Source organism: Siniperca chuatsi, linkage group LG11 (genome assembly GCF_020085105.1).
Source record: "Siniperca chuatsi isolate FFG_IHB_CAS linkage group LG11, ASM2008510v1, whole genome shotgun sequence".
NCBI lineage: Eukaryota > Metazoa > Chordata > Actinopteri > Centrarchiformes > Sinipercidae > Siniperca > Siniperca chuatsi.
The window spans coordinates 18,871,280-18,886,786 of record NC_058052.1 but is presented as its reverse complement, the minus strand read 5'-3'; the positions used below and the strand labels follow the sequence as shown (position 1 = coordinate 18,886,786).

Genomic DNA, 15,507 nt, shown 5'->3' with positions numbered 1-15,507 from the left:
CAATACTGTCTCTTATCCTCACTTCATCTTTCTTTCAGGTCAATATCAAACTGTTTAAAGGATATTATGAGTGGATTTAGAGGGCCAAACCCAATGTGTGCTAGGGAAAAGAGTAAACACCTTCCAAATGTTCTTTATAGACAGGCAAACAAGTTTATTAAGCAATAGTAGTTCGTATAAACTATTAAAAGGCGACATCCGTGAACATAATGAAGAAAACCCTTCACACACACCTGATTCAATAGGGCAGGGTACACTAGATTTTCTCACCAGAAAGAGAAACATCGTGTCACGTTAAGTGTTTTACAGCCCTGCTTTTATCTTTTACAAACATTGTTATGGTAATAATAAATGAAAAGTTAAGAGTCTATAACGCAAAAATGAAAATCCCCTTATGCATTGCTGACAATTTTGACCTTTAGATCACTCATCTAAAAACAACATTCATGTGTCTTTTCTGGTCTCTTATCAACTTATTGTGATTTGGGTTTTAGTTTGTTAATGGATGCTTGGTGGGTTTCTAACATGTATTTTGGAAACTTATGCCCGTCAACCCCTAAGTGGGCAAAATTCTATCTTAATTTATAGATTATTTAGAACTAATACAAGGTAAAAAAGTTAGATCTTTAAGAAATACTTGATGAATATGAAACTGGAAAATCTCTGACTTATTGGGTCTCACTCATTCTTAACACACCAGTATTTTTTACACTTTTACTGTAATCATATACAGCATTATTTATGTTGATACTGATATCAATGTGTAAGAGTAAACACATTTTTGATATTGATATAGTCCAATATTCCTACTTTACAGAAGAAATAAACATTTTTGACAATGATCAGATTTGTTTTTTTTTTTTTTGGTTTTCACGTCATATACTTAAATAATAAAATGTACTATCCTAGGTGACAGTAATAGTATAAGATGAACAGGAAACTTCATTAATAATAATTGAAGAATATATAAAACAAATACACAAATATACAAATATAAATAAGATATTACAAAATTTAATTTATATTTTATATATTTTAAAGTTGTATTAATATGTAACAATCCAACCTATAAAACATTTACACTAAACTACAATGTTTATTTGCCAACATATGCCAATATTTAAAAATCTCGACTTTGAGTAAATAAAAGTCTACAGCCATGCTAGCAGCTCTGTGAAGCTGTGCTTAGGCAAGACAGTGCTTTGAGCTAAATACTATTGTCAGCTAACATGCTCACAATGACAATGATAACATGTTAATGTTTAGCAGGTATAATGTTTACCATCTACACCATCTTCATTTAGCAAGTTAGCATGCTAACTTCCACTAAACACAAAGTACAGCTGAGGCTGATGGTATTGTCATTAGTGCTTGTATTTGGTCACCAAAATATTGGATGAATACAAAGTTTGACCTGATGATGGTGCTAGATGAAAAGTCAGGAGATCAAAGTTACCAAAGTCAGTAGGATTCATCCTCTGGGAACCATGAATGTCTGTGAAAAATGACATGGTAATCCAGTTGTTGAAGTATTTCAGTCTGGTACAAAGTTGTGGACCGAACGAATCACTAATCTGCTCATCTATAGAGCCACTGCTAACTATTAGTGTGGCTAATATATATATATATATATATATAATTTTGTCATTTGCCATATATGGAATGTTTACAGGACACTTATAACCTATTGTATGGTGACATTTTCCAGGCTTTAACATACATGAAACTGCATCAGTATTATAGTTTTTCCATTAGTTTGAAAATAAAATGTAACTTTACAAGGATGCAACTGATGCAGCAGGATTCATGTGGTGACAATAGTCAGTCACAATTACTGTAGCAGATGCCAGTTACACAAGTAAGATTATTATAGTGGATATTTTATTATCTGCTCATTGGCAAGTTTCCCAAAACTCTCATGAAGTTCTACTGTATGTCTTAAGCAAATACCTTAAAACACATCCTGAAACTAGAGGACTGAACTGAACAATCTTTGTTTACACTTTATGATAGTTATACACTTTATGATAGTGTTTCTCAGGCACAATTATTACTGATTAATCTATCACTGTCACTATTGGTGGCATCAGAAACTTTGTCGGTGACCCTAACCCTAACCCATCAAAGTGTCTAATGGCTATATAAGCTGCCATGATCAGCATCTAAAGCAGATTGGAAGGTGAACGAATTCATTATGTGGACTCTCTTGATTCTTTGCAGCGTGATCAGCTCTTATGGAGTGCAAGGTATTGTTCACTATTTTCATATTGTTATGTTTGTCTCTGGTTTTGGATAATGTTTTTTCATTGACAACATCAGTCTTGCATTTGCTGAAAAGCTCCTGTATCTATGTGTTTTTACATTTAGTCTTCATGACAGGATCTTTGGATGTTGTTACCGTGCTGTCACTGGTCTTTAAGTGGCTTATGCACTCTGACATTTTGTCATGTTTGTTTGTTTGTTTTTCTCATAATCCATCAGGTGCTGATCGCTTCCAAACAACTGGGGAAGTTAATACAGCAACACCAGATTCTCCAGGTAAAAAACACTACCACTAAAATAAAAAGAATAATGTAACTGGTTTAGTTTTAAGTGTCCTGCATACATCCAAAATGTTGTTTGCCTTACCCTGTCTCTATCAGAATGGCTTGATTGATGTGTTGTTGCTTTCAGATGGTTTTAGCCAACAGTGTCAGTTAAATCACAGCCATTTACTGTATTAAAAGTGGACAGATCTGATTATCAGGATAATTATCAAGTGTCTTGGATCGGAGTCACGAGATGTGTTTATACTTGCCTTTAAGTGTTATATCTCTCTGTCTTTCTACTCTTTTGTTGTTTAAAATCCAGCAGTTCCAGATCCAACATATGCAGATGGTGTAACAGGTTCTGCTGTTGCAGGTAAAATAAGTACCACCAAAACAAGAAGCATAATGTCACATCATGGTCCTGGGTTTCTTCATATCTAAACATATCTAAAACACGTATTTATTTTGTATTTTTTGCAAATAAATGTATAGTTCTGGACAACTTGCAGGCATAGCCCAGCAATCGCAATACAATACTTTCACTGGTTACATGTTACAGAGAAGCTGAACTATTCTCTGATGGTTGTGCTCCAAAACCATATCTTTAATAACTAATCCATATCAACACATTTTTGCAATGAACTACAAACTGTAAGTATCACGGTCACAGAATCATTGTAACTGGCTTAGTTTTTGTCAGTAGAGATACTCACACAGATGCAATTGGCGTAGACAAATTCTCTGTATCACACAAAAATAGTATAATATAGTTATTATTTATTTATTTATGTATTGATCACTATATTTCTCACTTGTATGATTGCATTCTTTTTGTTTTTATCTGGCCATTCATTTGTTATTTTTCCATTGTTTATGAGTTATTTCTTTTTTAGTTTTCATGATCCTGTGTTTCTTCAGGTGTACGCTGTGGTGGCAACCTGTATGGCAACAATGGCACTTTTTACAGCACCAACTATCCAAACAAGTACCCGGAAAACGCAGATTGTACATGGTACATCAGAACAAGCAATCGAATCATACAGCTGGCGTTCCTTGATGTAAAGTAAGCATGTGCAAGAGGCTCCTGTGATCACTAACTGCTGTTGGTGTATCATCTCTAGCCACAAATTCAAACCTCTGTTCTTCTTTTGCCCTTATCACAGCATTGAGAATCACCCAACTTGTGCTTATGATGCCATTTATGTCTATGATGGCTCCAGTACCAGTAGCAGGCTTCTGGGGAAAGTGTGTGGCACCAACAGTACCACCTTCCACTCCACTGGTGCTTATTTGACTGTGCGCTTCAGGAGTGATGGTACTGTTAGCTACTCAGGATTTCGTGCTGACTATCAAGTTGGGGGTAAGTCACAATGATTATGACCAAGATGTTTAGTTGTCATTTTAATGCTATCTATGATTTCAATAGCATTAAAACACAAACAAATCTCATTACAACCATGTAGAGATCGACCTTAACTGTTTGATTTCAGTGATGGGAATTGTTTTGTCTGTTCTTTCTGCAGCTGGAGGTTCCTGCAGATACAACTGTGGCTACCAGGTTGGATACTGCTCTTGCTCTTCAAGCTGTGGATACAAAAGGAACTGTTGTCCAGACTATGAAGGTAAGCAGTGGTGGAAAGTAACTAAGTACATTAATAATTACTGCACTTAAGTACAATTTTGAGGGACTTATACTTTACTTTAGTATTTCCATTCTATGATACTTCATACTTATACTCAAAAAAGCAGTGTGTGGTTGGTGCCTCTTCTTATGTTTCAGATGTCTATGAGTTGTCAGCAGTAACACCATCCATTCACAGGTTTTAATTTAAATAACTGTTTATACAAAGGTATAGAATAAAATATTAAATAATTCACAAAAAAGCAAAGATTAGAGAAATGTCAAAAATGTGAAAACAAATTTGTGTAGCAGAATTTAGTTTGTTCTTCTTTCCCGCCCCATTAATTATCTCACGACCCCTCTGATTTATACTGTGACCCACTGGATGGGGCCCAACCCCTAGGTTGGGAACCACTGGACTAAACTATGTGACTGTAAATTAAGTAGTTAAAACTAGCTCTGCCTTAACTAGCTACAACTATAAAATTCTGCTGATGTACTGATGCATCAGTATTAACAACAATATGATTTATGACAATATAGGACTTTGACTTTGAGTATTTTTACATTGTTGTATTGTTATCTTTAATTAAGTTAAAGATCTGAATACTTCTTCCACCACGGGGGGTAAGAATAGGCTGTAGCAGTAAAATGGTGGTTGGTCAAAATAGTGAGTTGGGTTCATATATCAACCAATCTAATCTCTTTGTCATACAGATTACTGCTTATCCACTTCTGCACCAGTAACAGGTAATTTAATCTCTCTAAATCAAAGTTCCATTAAAGAAAAAAGTTTTCCATTTTTCCAAGTAATCTTGCTATAAAGTAAATGTTATCTCCCAGCTCAGCCCTCGTGTCTTTACAACTGTGGTGTGCACCTGGGAAGCTGTTCCTGCTCAAGCTCTTGTCAATACTATGGCAACTGCTGCCATGACTACCAATGTGAGTGTCCAGCAGATCTCAAGCTTCAACAGCCTCACTATCTCACCATTATTAAAACCTCATGTTTACTAGAAGAGGTGAAGAGAAGCCGAACAGGAGTGAAAACTGTAAAATTCACTTCTGTTGTTCTCATCTTTCTTTCAGATTACTGCCCAACCTCGACTTTTGAACCACTAATAACAACAGGTATTTAAAAATATTAAAAATCAAACCAGACCAAACATTTTTGAAAGAAATAGCTCCAAAACATTCATTTATCCTTACAGAGAATTGTAAATACTTAGGAAAGACTCTGTTCTTCTGTGTTTCCCAGCTCAGCCCTCATGTCGTTCCAACTGCGGCATGCATATGGGAAGCTGCTCCTGCTCAAGCTCTTGTCAATACTATGGCAACTGTTGCTATGACTACAACTGTAAGTGCCGAGTCTAACAAATCAACAGTATTAACAGGTTCTGAATCCCTCTCTTGCTGAAGGAATACACTCAAATTCCTCAGTGCTTATACTGACATGGCGGGATAATATTTGTTTGTTCCCAGTTGCAGAATAAACAGCGGGTGTATCAGAATGTGTGTTTTACACAGTAAGAAGAGGTGTTAACGATTGTAATCATATTATTCTCCTCTCTTTGTCTTGTAGCTTACTGCCAGTCAACCACTGTCAGACCCACCACAGGTATGAGAACCTCTCAACAACATATATGTGAAAGAATAAAACACATCATCAATTACTGAACTGTCTTACTACTCCCCTGTGTCTCTCAGGTCAGCCCTCATGTCGATACAACTGTGGCTGGCACATGGGAAGCTGCTCCTGCTCAAGCTCTTGTCGATACAACGGAAACTGTTGTTATGACTACTATTGTAAGTATCATGTCCCTCAAAGCTCAGCAGAGAAGCCGCTGCACACCATGATCACAATTTCTACCGATAGCATCCTGCATCACACAGAAATGCACTACTCCAATATCATTCCTTAACCAAGACCTTCATAAAGGATTTTACTGAATTATTATCCAAAGTTTCCATAGACATTGGCATTGGCATCTTTTCCTCTTAATATGATGTATTTCCTGTTGAAACAGGATGGTGGGGCACGACACACTGTGGGAGATCGTTCTAAACTCTGAACCAAAGGGATATTAGTCAAGGAAAAGAAAAACTGTATGATTTGATATGAAGGACAGACTGGCAGAATTTATTGAAAAATGCAGCAACTTTATTGGTTGAAGCTTTTGTTTACTTGTACAGGATGAGGAATTCATTAAAGATTCACAGTTCTCCAGACATTTAAAGTGTGCGTGTCATGAGGTCTTTAATGGCATTTCAGTTTCTGTGTTTGATTCTGTTTTGGCAGGTCACTTCTGTATATTCTTTGATGCCAAATTTTGTCCAAACAGAGCCAGTTTCGGAAAGTTACAGTATAGATATGGTAGGACACAGTCCCCCCCAATTCTGATGTGGGAAAGGGGGTTTCTGAAGCTATTCGATCATCTGACAAGCAGTTCTGATGGCGTATACTGGCACCTTTACCTCCCCGCCAATATAGCCCTGACTACCCTAAAATGTCCAACAATTTCCTGCAACTCAGCAACAACGAAACACAGATTCTTGTTATTGGTGCTATAAGCCTCAGGAGCAGGAAACATGTCCTCATTTAGCCTGTCTGTCTCTAGAAAGTACCACACAAGCCAGAAACCTGTAGTTGCTGATGCTGACCATACTCTCCACTTACAAAATGTATCTAAAGTAAGAGGCTTCCTGTCACAGCCAGATGTAGAAAAAAAACCTGTTCAGATATTCATTTTTTAGTAAGTTAGACCGTTGCAATGTCCTCCTTACTGGTGTACTTAAAATAACTGCTGGCCGACTGGATAACAATACTGACATGGCGGGATAATATTTGTTTGTTCCCAGTTGCAGAATAAACAGCGGGTGTATCAGAATGTGTGTTTTACACAGTAAGAAGAGGTGTTAACGATTGTAATCATATTATTCTCCTCTCTTTGTCTTGTAGCTTACTGCCAGTCAACCACTGTCAGACCCACCACAGGTATGAGAACCTCTCAACAACATATATGTGAAAGAATAAAACACATCATCAATTACTGAACTGTCTTACTACTCCCCTGTGTCTCTCAGGTCAGCCCTCATGTCGATACAACTGTGGCCGGCACATGGGAAGCTGCTCCTGCTCAAGCTCTTGTCGATACAACGGAAACTGTTGTTATGACTACTATTGTAAGTATCATGTCCCTCAAAGCTCAGCACACTTTGATCACAGTTTCCACAAAAAAAGCAATACTGAAATCCATGTTTTTGTTCACTGTTTTTTAACAGCCTACTGCCAAGTCACAAGTGACATGCCAACCACAGGTAGGATCCTCAGTGTGCAAAATGAACCTGCTGCAAATATACTTCATTGCAATGAAATTTGTGTTATTTTGTCCACTTTCAGCAAGCCCATGTGGAGGCTCTCTGTTTGGCTCTGGCACCTTTTCCAGCCCGAACCACCCCAACTACTACCACGACAACGCCTACTGTGTCTGGCAGCTCAGAGCTGCGTTTGACCAAAGAATCTTCCTGGCATTCACGTACCTACAGTGAGTGAAGAATAGACTGCTTTTTGGAGATCATAAGTATGAATTAGCAGAATTATTATGCAAATTACAAATGGAGAAATTATGTGATGACAGAAATTACATACAGATCTCAAGAATATTATTAACTTGTGTACAACATACCTACCAATTGAATTAGGCTGTAAATTAAAAATCATCGTGGACACACTGGAACTATTTTTTGAGTTTTGCTTCAATAAGTCAATAATTTATGGCCTTTATTGTCTTTTTATAAAAAAGACTGGAGAACTGCTGCTCCTGTGACTACATTTCAGTCTACGATGGGCCGTCTGTTGGCTCACGATATCTGGGGAAAGTGTGCAACAACAGTCTGAATTCTTTCTACTCCTCCTCCAACTACATGACTGTGCTCTTCCGGACTGATAGTTCTGTGGTTGGCCGGGGGTTCAGCGCTGACTTCATAAGCTCTCTGCCACCAAACTCAGGTACCATTATGGTAGATTTAATAGTGGGTAAAATATGTCTAATTTTGATTTTATTATATGTGTGTTAAATGTTTCTTGTGGACTTACTTAGCTCCTGTGTAAATGAATAATGTCTAGTGTGGCTTGTAAAGCTTTTTTAAAGTCAGAGGAAATGATGATGTCATGAGGGCTACATCAATTTGGGCAGTAGACTACAGTTACCACAGAAATCATGAATTACAAACTGGGGAATATGTAGTTTGAAAGACATGGGAATTTATTAGGCAGGGAGGGTCTACCAAAAAGATATTGTTGTATTGTGGGTAATGTAGGATCCAGCATTTTTACTCGCATTCCAGGGACTAAAAGTCAGGATATTTCGGCCTCTGCTGCTTCAATTTAGGTTATTCTCTTTTTAACCAAAGTGGTGGAAAGCCCAACCAACAAACCGACCAACCAACCATAGAACCACACAGCTAGCATGGCTTAAAACATTATGTAATCTTACACCTTCATCCTAAAAGTAATTTAAGCTGTTGTAAATATCTTGTGAACACGGTCCTTTGTCAGGTCGAGTGGACTGCTCCTCAGACAACATGAACATTGTGATTGAGAAGACTTATCTGAATTCTCTCGGCTACGACGACCACAGTCTGTACCTGAATGACCCACACTGCAGACCCCAGGTTTCCAGATATCAGGTGGTCTTCAGTTTCCCCATAAACACTTGTGGCAACATTCGAAAGGTAGACAACTCATCACCTTCTTGAAAACATTAACAATATACAATACTTCCTAATAATTCTCCCACAAATTACTGTGATGTTAAGGACATTGATGCAGATGTCAGTGGAATCTTGAGTGTGATTATTTTTCAATATCTTCTACCATGACCAGTTTGAGAATGGCAGAGTTGTGTACACCAACGCTCTCCGTGCCTACACCTCTAACTCCGGAGAGATCACACGCCAGTCTCACTTGAAGCTGAACGTGAGCTGTCGAATGGAGCAGGACTCAGTGGCCCAGATTATGTACCTTGTCCATCATCGTGATAACAGCAGCATTACAGGCACAGGCAGGTTCAATACCAGCATGGACTTCTATACATCCAGCAGCTTCTACTACAAGGTGTGTTCAGGTAGTAAAGGGGTGACTGTACAGAAAATTCCTCTTGTAAATACTTACACCATGCTGACATTTTGCTTTTACACTCTCAGGTGACTCAAGTTCCATACAAAGTGACACTCAACCAGAACTTGTATGTCCAAGTGGACCTGAGGAGGGGTGACAACACCCTGGTCCTCTATCTTGACACCTGTGTGGCCTCACCATCACCCCATGATTTCCAGTCCAGATCTTACTACCTGGTCCGTAACGGGTAAGATGAGACTGTACCTTGCTTCATTGCTCCCTGCAAGCAGTGTAGATTAAGTAACTAACCTACGCTGGGTTCCTGTGCCTGTTTTTTAAAAGTAAGAACAGATTTGTGTGATTAATGCTGAAACATCTAGTAAATACCACCAAATATCAGTGGCAGAAAGTGCATTTACTGAAGTACTGTACTTTTGAACAATTTAGAGGTACTTGAGTATTTCCATTTTCTGCTACCTCATACTAATACTCCACTACATTTCAGATGGCAATATTATACTTTTTACTCCCTTTAGTACATTTATTTTACAGCTATTTACTAGTTACTTTTCAGATTAAGATTTTACATTAAAACACATATGATAGGCTTATATATTGCATTATTAAAGATTAAAGAATACTTTTTGACTTGTGACTCTTTCACTCTGACTTTTTAGCAGTTCCACCAGAGACATTTCCCTTGTAAACATCTCTGATGGCTTCATTTAAATAACAATACAAAAGGATCGAATATTACATCAAAAAAGCAAAGATTACAGAAAGTAAAAAAAAAAAATACAATATAAATTTGTGTTGAAGAACTTGTTTTTTCCCCCCTATCCCAATAATCATCTCACGACCCCCAGATTTATCTGGTGACTCTTTGGAACAGGCCGGATCCTCATGTTGCACTAGACTAAACTACCCAACTAGTTAAAAGTAGCTGCACCATGACCAGCTACAACATTAAAATGCTGCTTATGCATTAGTATTAACAATCTGATAATGTAATATTTAATAATATGTAAGTCAAGGGCCATTTTTCTACAGAAGTACTTTTACTTTTGATAATTAAGTACATTTAGCTGATGATACTTACTTAAGTAGGATTTTGAATGTGGGGCTTCTACCTGTATTTTTACATTGTGGTATTGGTACTTTTACTTAAGTAGGGGAACCGAATACTTCTTTTTTTTACCACTGCAAAAAAAAGTACTTGGTGGATACAGGACCTTGCTCTTCTGTTAACCTTATATATTCATAGTACTAGTATTGTCCAGTAACAGTCTGTTTCACCTTTAGATGTTCTGTGGACAACACCTACCAGGTCTACATCACTGGCACCCGAGCCTATGCCCGTTTCACATTTAAGGCCTTCCAGTTCCTGCGAGCCACAGAGTCGGTGTACATCCAGTGCAAGGTCCTGATATGTCAAGCCTCGGACTACAATTCCCGCTGCCGCCGTGGCTGCCAAAAACGTAAGGCCAGAGACCTGGGGTCAGAACATGACAGCCAAACTTTGGTCCTGGGTCCCATCCAACTCAAAGGTCTGTAGCCATTTGTACTTGGTTTTGATACCCAGAGTGGATCAATTGAAGAATTATTATAATTAGGTTAGCAGTAAGAAACCTCATTTTGATATCATGATCTCAAGAAAGCATTACAATAAAAGACATTTTCCTATTTCTCTTTACCAGACCCTGAGGAAAAGGAAGAAGGGAGTGATAAGCAGGACAAGGCTTAACTTGATGATGCAATGAGCTACTTCAATCATCTTTATCAATCATTACAGCTCTTGCCATGCTGTTAATTGTGATACTGAATTATACTCACCATTTTTCTCTTTATCACATTACCTGATTAAAATCATCATCAAAAGACAATCTGTTTGTGTATTTCATTATGTCATACTGTTAAATGAACATTGAATATAAACATAATAATAATAATAATAATAATAATATCACTGGTATTGATTTTTGTTCTTGAATACAAAGAAGATGAAGAAAAAGAAAACAAAAGACAAAGTGCAACTCAGTTAGAAAACACTTTACTTATAAATTAGTTTGATTAATCCATGTTACAATAAAATGATTTGCCATCCCAGAGGGAGAGAGAGATCGCCAAAAGGCTTCAACATTCACCTTTACCTATGAACCTACGACACACTGAGAGAACATAAGGCAGTCATTACTGGATGCCCCTATTACTGGTAAGCATGGTGACAAGGAGGTGGCCCTAAAAACAGTAACTATGTTTTCCACGCATGTTGCTAAGCAACAGACAACAGTACCCAAGACAAAGAACAATCTTGCTAAAATAGCAGTCTTACTACAACACGATTTTGCTTTTTTGACACTGAACATCTATCCAACCACTCAGAATACAATACTCAGTAAATATTCAGAAAAGCACTGGGATCCATATGATAAATGGGGAATCTCGGTGTTTATCACATAGGCTAAAATGTGGCATCCCCAGTACTACGTGGCAATTCTGAAAAAGTGTTCACATCAGATGAGACTTTGTGATTCTGTCCTAAACACGAAGACACTGGATATCAAAGTCTTCATACAATATCCAAAGATCAGAATGTGACATGACGTAATTAAAAGGATATGCAAAACCCTTTTAACTAAATGAGTGAAGTTACCATGATGCTGGTCAAAGAAGGGCACTGGAGGGACTTCAAAACAACACAACTTCTACAAAATCTAATTTAATCACTTAGCTGGTTGACCAAAAACCACTGATACAAAGTGTGGCCAGTTTTTACTGTGGGTGCCATCCATATAGTTTTGATCCCAAGGTTTCTTAGCAGCATTCATGGAGCAGAATTTTGGCAAAAAAAATCATGGCTACAATAGAAAACTACAATGGCCAACCTTTTTCTAAGGTTCTAGGCCTATCCATTACAGTAAGAAGAGGATATTATCTTATTAATAATATCTATTAATCTTCAAAATAACAGTCCTCTCTATATTGGACACACAAAAAAGTGACTATGTCAGGCACTGCAAAGAAATAGTAGTAATGCACCAAGCACTGAAATAATTTCAACAAGGCTTAAGTAAGATCACTCTAGGCCAACGGTTTCACTCCTGTGTTAGTATCATCAGAGCAATCTTTAGATATAGCTCCAGGAGTGCTGAGAACTTATTTGGGTAGCCCACTCAGAGTCGCCCTGCAAAAAACATTTATTCCTTCTTTTTTTTCCATTTTGTATTTTTCTAAAGGGACATGCTGTTGAGAGTGAGAGACTATTTTCTGTGTGAATAGGCCCTCCCCCTTATCTGTCTTGGCAGGCACAGGTGAACTAGTCATTTTTTCCCACTCCATGAGGTGATGTTATGTTTATGGGGAGGATATTGTGAATTTGTTAACCTAATGCATTAAACCAGGTTAATTAGTTTGGCTAAGTAGAGAAGTTGTTTTTTCTGATTTATAACAGCACATGTATGTAACTCCTTCCGCCACCACAAACAAATTCTCAACCTGTTGAAAACACTGATCATCCCTTTATAATACACTTGAATGGGCACCATACAAAATGAAACCATATGAATGTTGACATTTTCTGGTATAAGTAGAACTTTCAAAGGCTAGGCTACATCAGGGCCAAGTAAAAGACCAATAAATAAAATTACTATGGAATTAATAAAACAAAGTTGTCCATTAAAAGTTCTTTCAAATTTTTCCTCACTGCACATCCATTACTTGTGCTGCCCGCGGGCAAAGTGGCAGGCAAAGTCATATTTGCTCTTGCACTTGTGGCCACAGATGTTGCACTGGAATGGGTTCTCGTAGCCGTGGCAGCCCATGTGAATGGTGTAGAGGATGTTGTCGGGAAAGTAGATGTCACAGTGCTGGCAGTGATGCAGCATGTGGGGGTCCTGGAGTGGAGCGGACAGGCCTGGGGCCGGCGTACTGGGTTGGCTATTGGAGATACTGGGGGTACTGGTGCGGCCACTGTGCTCGCTACAGGGTCCCCCTCCAGGGCTGCAATTGCTGTGGGGAGGAGCCCGGGGCTCTGGGGTGATTGGGGAAGAGGAGGAGGCATGGACCATGCTGGCTGTGACAGCCACGGGAGCTGTGGCAGGGTGGGGCTGCTGGATGAGGAAGGGCTTCTCATCGACGATAGATTCTGCTCCTGGAGACATGGGAGGTTGAGTCTGGGCCTGGGACTCTGAAGGGAGGCTGGCCAACTGGCCTGCCAGAGTGGACAGCTGGTTCAGGGGGTTATCCATAACCATATCATGGTGATGGTGATTTTGATTTGTGGAGTGCCCGTTCTCGACTGCTCGACTCTGATTATCATAGGTCTCCTGACGTAAGTGGGGCAGCTCATGGGAGAAGTCGTTCACATTGTCAGCCTTGTGCACCACCATAGAAGGGGGGCTGAAGTTGATGAGGAGTCGGCGGCCGTAGCCCAGTGAGCTCGCCTTCTTCTGTAAAACACTCAGCATCTTCTTATGGGAAAGTGAGCGAGCACCTTTCATTGGTAGGAGTTTGTGCCGACGACGCCGATGGTGCGACAAGTTGCTACGATCACTGCAGCGGAAGGAGCACAGTTCACACTTATAAGGCTTCTCGCCTGTGTGTGATCGCATGTGGGCCTCCAGGTGACGCTCGTAGGCTGAAGCAAATGGGCAGAGGTGGCAGCGGTGAGGTTTCTCTCCTGTTTAATTGAGGAAAGCAGGCTAAGTAACAAAACTGTGTCAATGTTATCCACTGAAAATTAACTATTAACACTTACCTGTGTGAATTCGGATGTGCTCAATGAGTCTTGCTGTGCCTCTGGTGGCATAGTTGCAGTAGCGGCACTTGAGCTTGCCGTCATAGGTCCTCTCAAATCCATCCACCAGGATCCCTGAGCTGTCCTCCAGTGACATGTCCACTGAGGGGTGATCCAGTCCATTCTGACTGCAGTCTGCATACAGGAACATTAGCAGGACTTATTTATTTATTTAATTTATACACAGAAAAAATGAAAAATGACATACCATGCAAACTCAGATTATACTTTACTATCTAGGGAAACAAATTATTCAGCAGTGATATATACTTTTCATGAACACTGTAGCTGCTTTTAGTGCATTTCTACAGCTGGCATTCCAGTTGATTACAAAATAACATGTAGTCCAACACTTCAGTTACATTTGTGTTGAACTGCATACAGTAATATTTATCACAGACTTATTGAAGAATCATATGGATAACTATACCTTATTACTCAGCAGTTACCCCTATGATAACATTCATGAAACTGCAAATGGTGTTAAGTATCAGATATCAGATAATGCTTATAGGTGAATATGTCAGCAGTTTGCCTAAAAATAAACTGTCAAACAGCACCAAACTCAGCCTCCTAACTGCTCTTGAAAACTGGTGAATTTACGTTTAAGGGTTGTAAACACTAAATGATACATAGCTAGTTACCTGGAGGCAGCTCGTCCGCCTCCTTGACGCCGCTGACAGAGCCTGATATCATGTTGACATGTTGAGTCTGCTGGCTCAGATACTCCTGAAAATCCTTCACAAAGTCAAGCGTGTCCGGCTTTTCTTCACCCATTGAAAGAAAGTGATGCAAATGTCCACCCGACCACAATTACTGAAGAGCAAAGATGAATCAACATGAAGTCAGGAAATAAACTACATGACTAAAATATTATAGAAACACACACATGCAACCAACCGGATTAAAAAAAAAAAAAAGTCAAAGTAGCACTATCGCCAACGTTAGCTAGCTGATTTTCAGAGATGTAACGTTAACTTACACCTACCTCTTCCAAGATAACTTGTCGATTAAATATAATCAGTTTTGTTTGTTTGGTTGGAAACGCCGTTTTGTGGCTATCCAGACACAAAAACAGGAAAATCCTGGAAATCTGTGATTGACAAGCAGGAAATCGACGCGATCCGATGACTGGTCGGTCGCTCCTACACACCGCTTCTCATCACCGTCATGTTGTTACCAAAGCTACGTACGCTACATTAGCCAGACAGCTAACGTTAGCTTATCTTGGATGAAGCATCTTTGTCAACAAAAACGTCGGTATCTGGTCGACATGTTCATTATTTACATCGTCTGTACGCGTTTGAGTAAATCCTCAACACTACTGCTAGTTTTAAAATTTTCTTCCCGTCGACCCACTTGCTACAATTCACACGAAAAGACAACCTGTTAAATCAAAACAATAAACCAGTTTGAGGGGTGAAAGTTCACTCTGTGTGTGCACCGG

The 15,507-nt window shown here is 39.0% G+C and overlaps 2 protein-coding genes across 6 annotated transcripts; one reads left to right on the top strand and one right to left on the bottom strand.

Annotated features, from left to right (window-relative positions):
- Positions 1 to 2,144: 2,144 nt before the first annotated feature.
- cuzd1.2 (CUB and zona pellucida-like domains 1, tandem duplicate 2) lies at positions 2,145 to 11,148 on the top strand. Of its 4 annotated transcripts, none has more exons than XM_044214513.1 (22): positions 2,145 to 2,246; positions 2,482 to 2,538; positions 2,851 to 2,901; positions 3,447 to 3,591; positions 3,692 to 3,888; positions 4,052 to 4,150; positions 4,867 to 4,899; positions 4,993 to 5,091; positions 5,236 to 5,277; positions 5,405 to 5,503; positions 5,729 to 5,764; positions 5,854 to 5,952; positions 7,106 to 7,141; positions 7,231 to 7,329; positions 7,429 to 7,464; positions 7,547 to 7,691; positions 7,950 to 8,155; positions 8,705 to 8,880; positions 9,032 to 9,262; positions 9,352 to 9,512; positions 10,568 to 10,812; positions 10,963 to 11,148. In XM_044214513.1, the coding sequence occupies exons 1-22, from the start codon at positions 2,195 to 2,197 to the stop codon at positions 11,007 to 11,009; spliced, it is 2,391 nt and encodes a 796-aa protein (XP_044070448.1). In that variant the 5' UTR covers positions 2,145 to 2,194; the 3' UTR covers positions 11,010 to 11,148. The 4 variants fall into 4 exon arrangements, with proteins under 4 accessions (XP_044070448.1, XP_044070452.1, XP_044070451.1 ...); XM_044214514.1 differs by having other exon boundaries at positions 2,150 to 2,246; positions 2,854 to 2,901; XM_044214517.1 differs by lacking the exons at positions 5,854 to 5,952; positions 7,106 to 7,141.
- Positions 11,149 to 11,299: 151 nt separating this feature from the next.
- On the bottom strand, positions 11,300 to 15,495 carry ikzf5 (IKAROS family zinc finger 5). 2 transcript variants are annotated; one of them, XM_044214518.1, is made up of 4 exons: positions 15,049 to 15,495; positions 14,705 to 14,876; positions 14,022 to 14,195; positions 11,300 to 13,943 (listed from the first exon to the last, which is right to left on the bottom strand). In XM_044214518.1, exons 2-4 carry the CDS (start codon positions 14,835 to 14,837, stop codon positions 12,979 to 12,981), a joined length of 1,272 nt encoding a protein of 423 aa, XP_044070453.1. In that variant the 5' UTR covers positions 14,838 to 14,876; positions 15,049 to 15,495; the 3' UTR covers positions 11,300 to 12,978. The 2 variants fall into 2 exon arrangements, with proteins under 2 accessions (XP_044070453.1, XP_044070454.1); XM_044214519.1 differs by having other exon boundaries at positions 11,300 to 13,901.
- Positions 15,496 to 15,507: the final 12 nt, after the last annotated feature.

Excerpts from the sequence above, each read along its gene's own strand:
- cuzd1.2 (XM_044214513.1), top strand. The coding sequence starts at position 2,195 with ATGTGGACTCTCTTGATTCTTTGCAGCGTGATCAGCTCTTATGGAGTG. Across the intron at positions 3,889-4,051 it reads TGCTGACTATCAAGTTGGGG|CTGGAGGTTCCTGCAGATAC; the intron begins GTAAGTCACAAT and ends TTCTTTCTGCAG. Across the intron at positions 5,765-5,853 it reads CACTGTCAGACCCACCACAG|GTCAGCCCTCATGTCGATAC; the intron begins GTATGAGAACCT and ends TGTGTCTCTCAG.
- ikzf5 (XM_044214518.1), bottom strand. The coding sequence starts at position 14,837 with ATGGGTGAAGAAAAGCCGGACACGCTTGACTTTGTGAAGGATTTTCAG. Across the intron at positions 14,196-14,704 it reads GGCGGACGAGCTGCCTCCAG|ACTGCAGTCAGAATGGACTG; the intron begins GTAACTAGCTAT and ends TCCTGTATGCAG. Across the intron at positions 13,944-14,021 it reads GCACATCCGAATTCACACAG|GAGAGAAACCTCACCGCTGC; the intron begins GTAAGTGTTAAT and ends TCAATTAAACAG.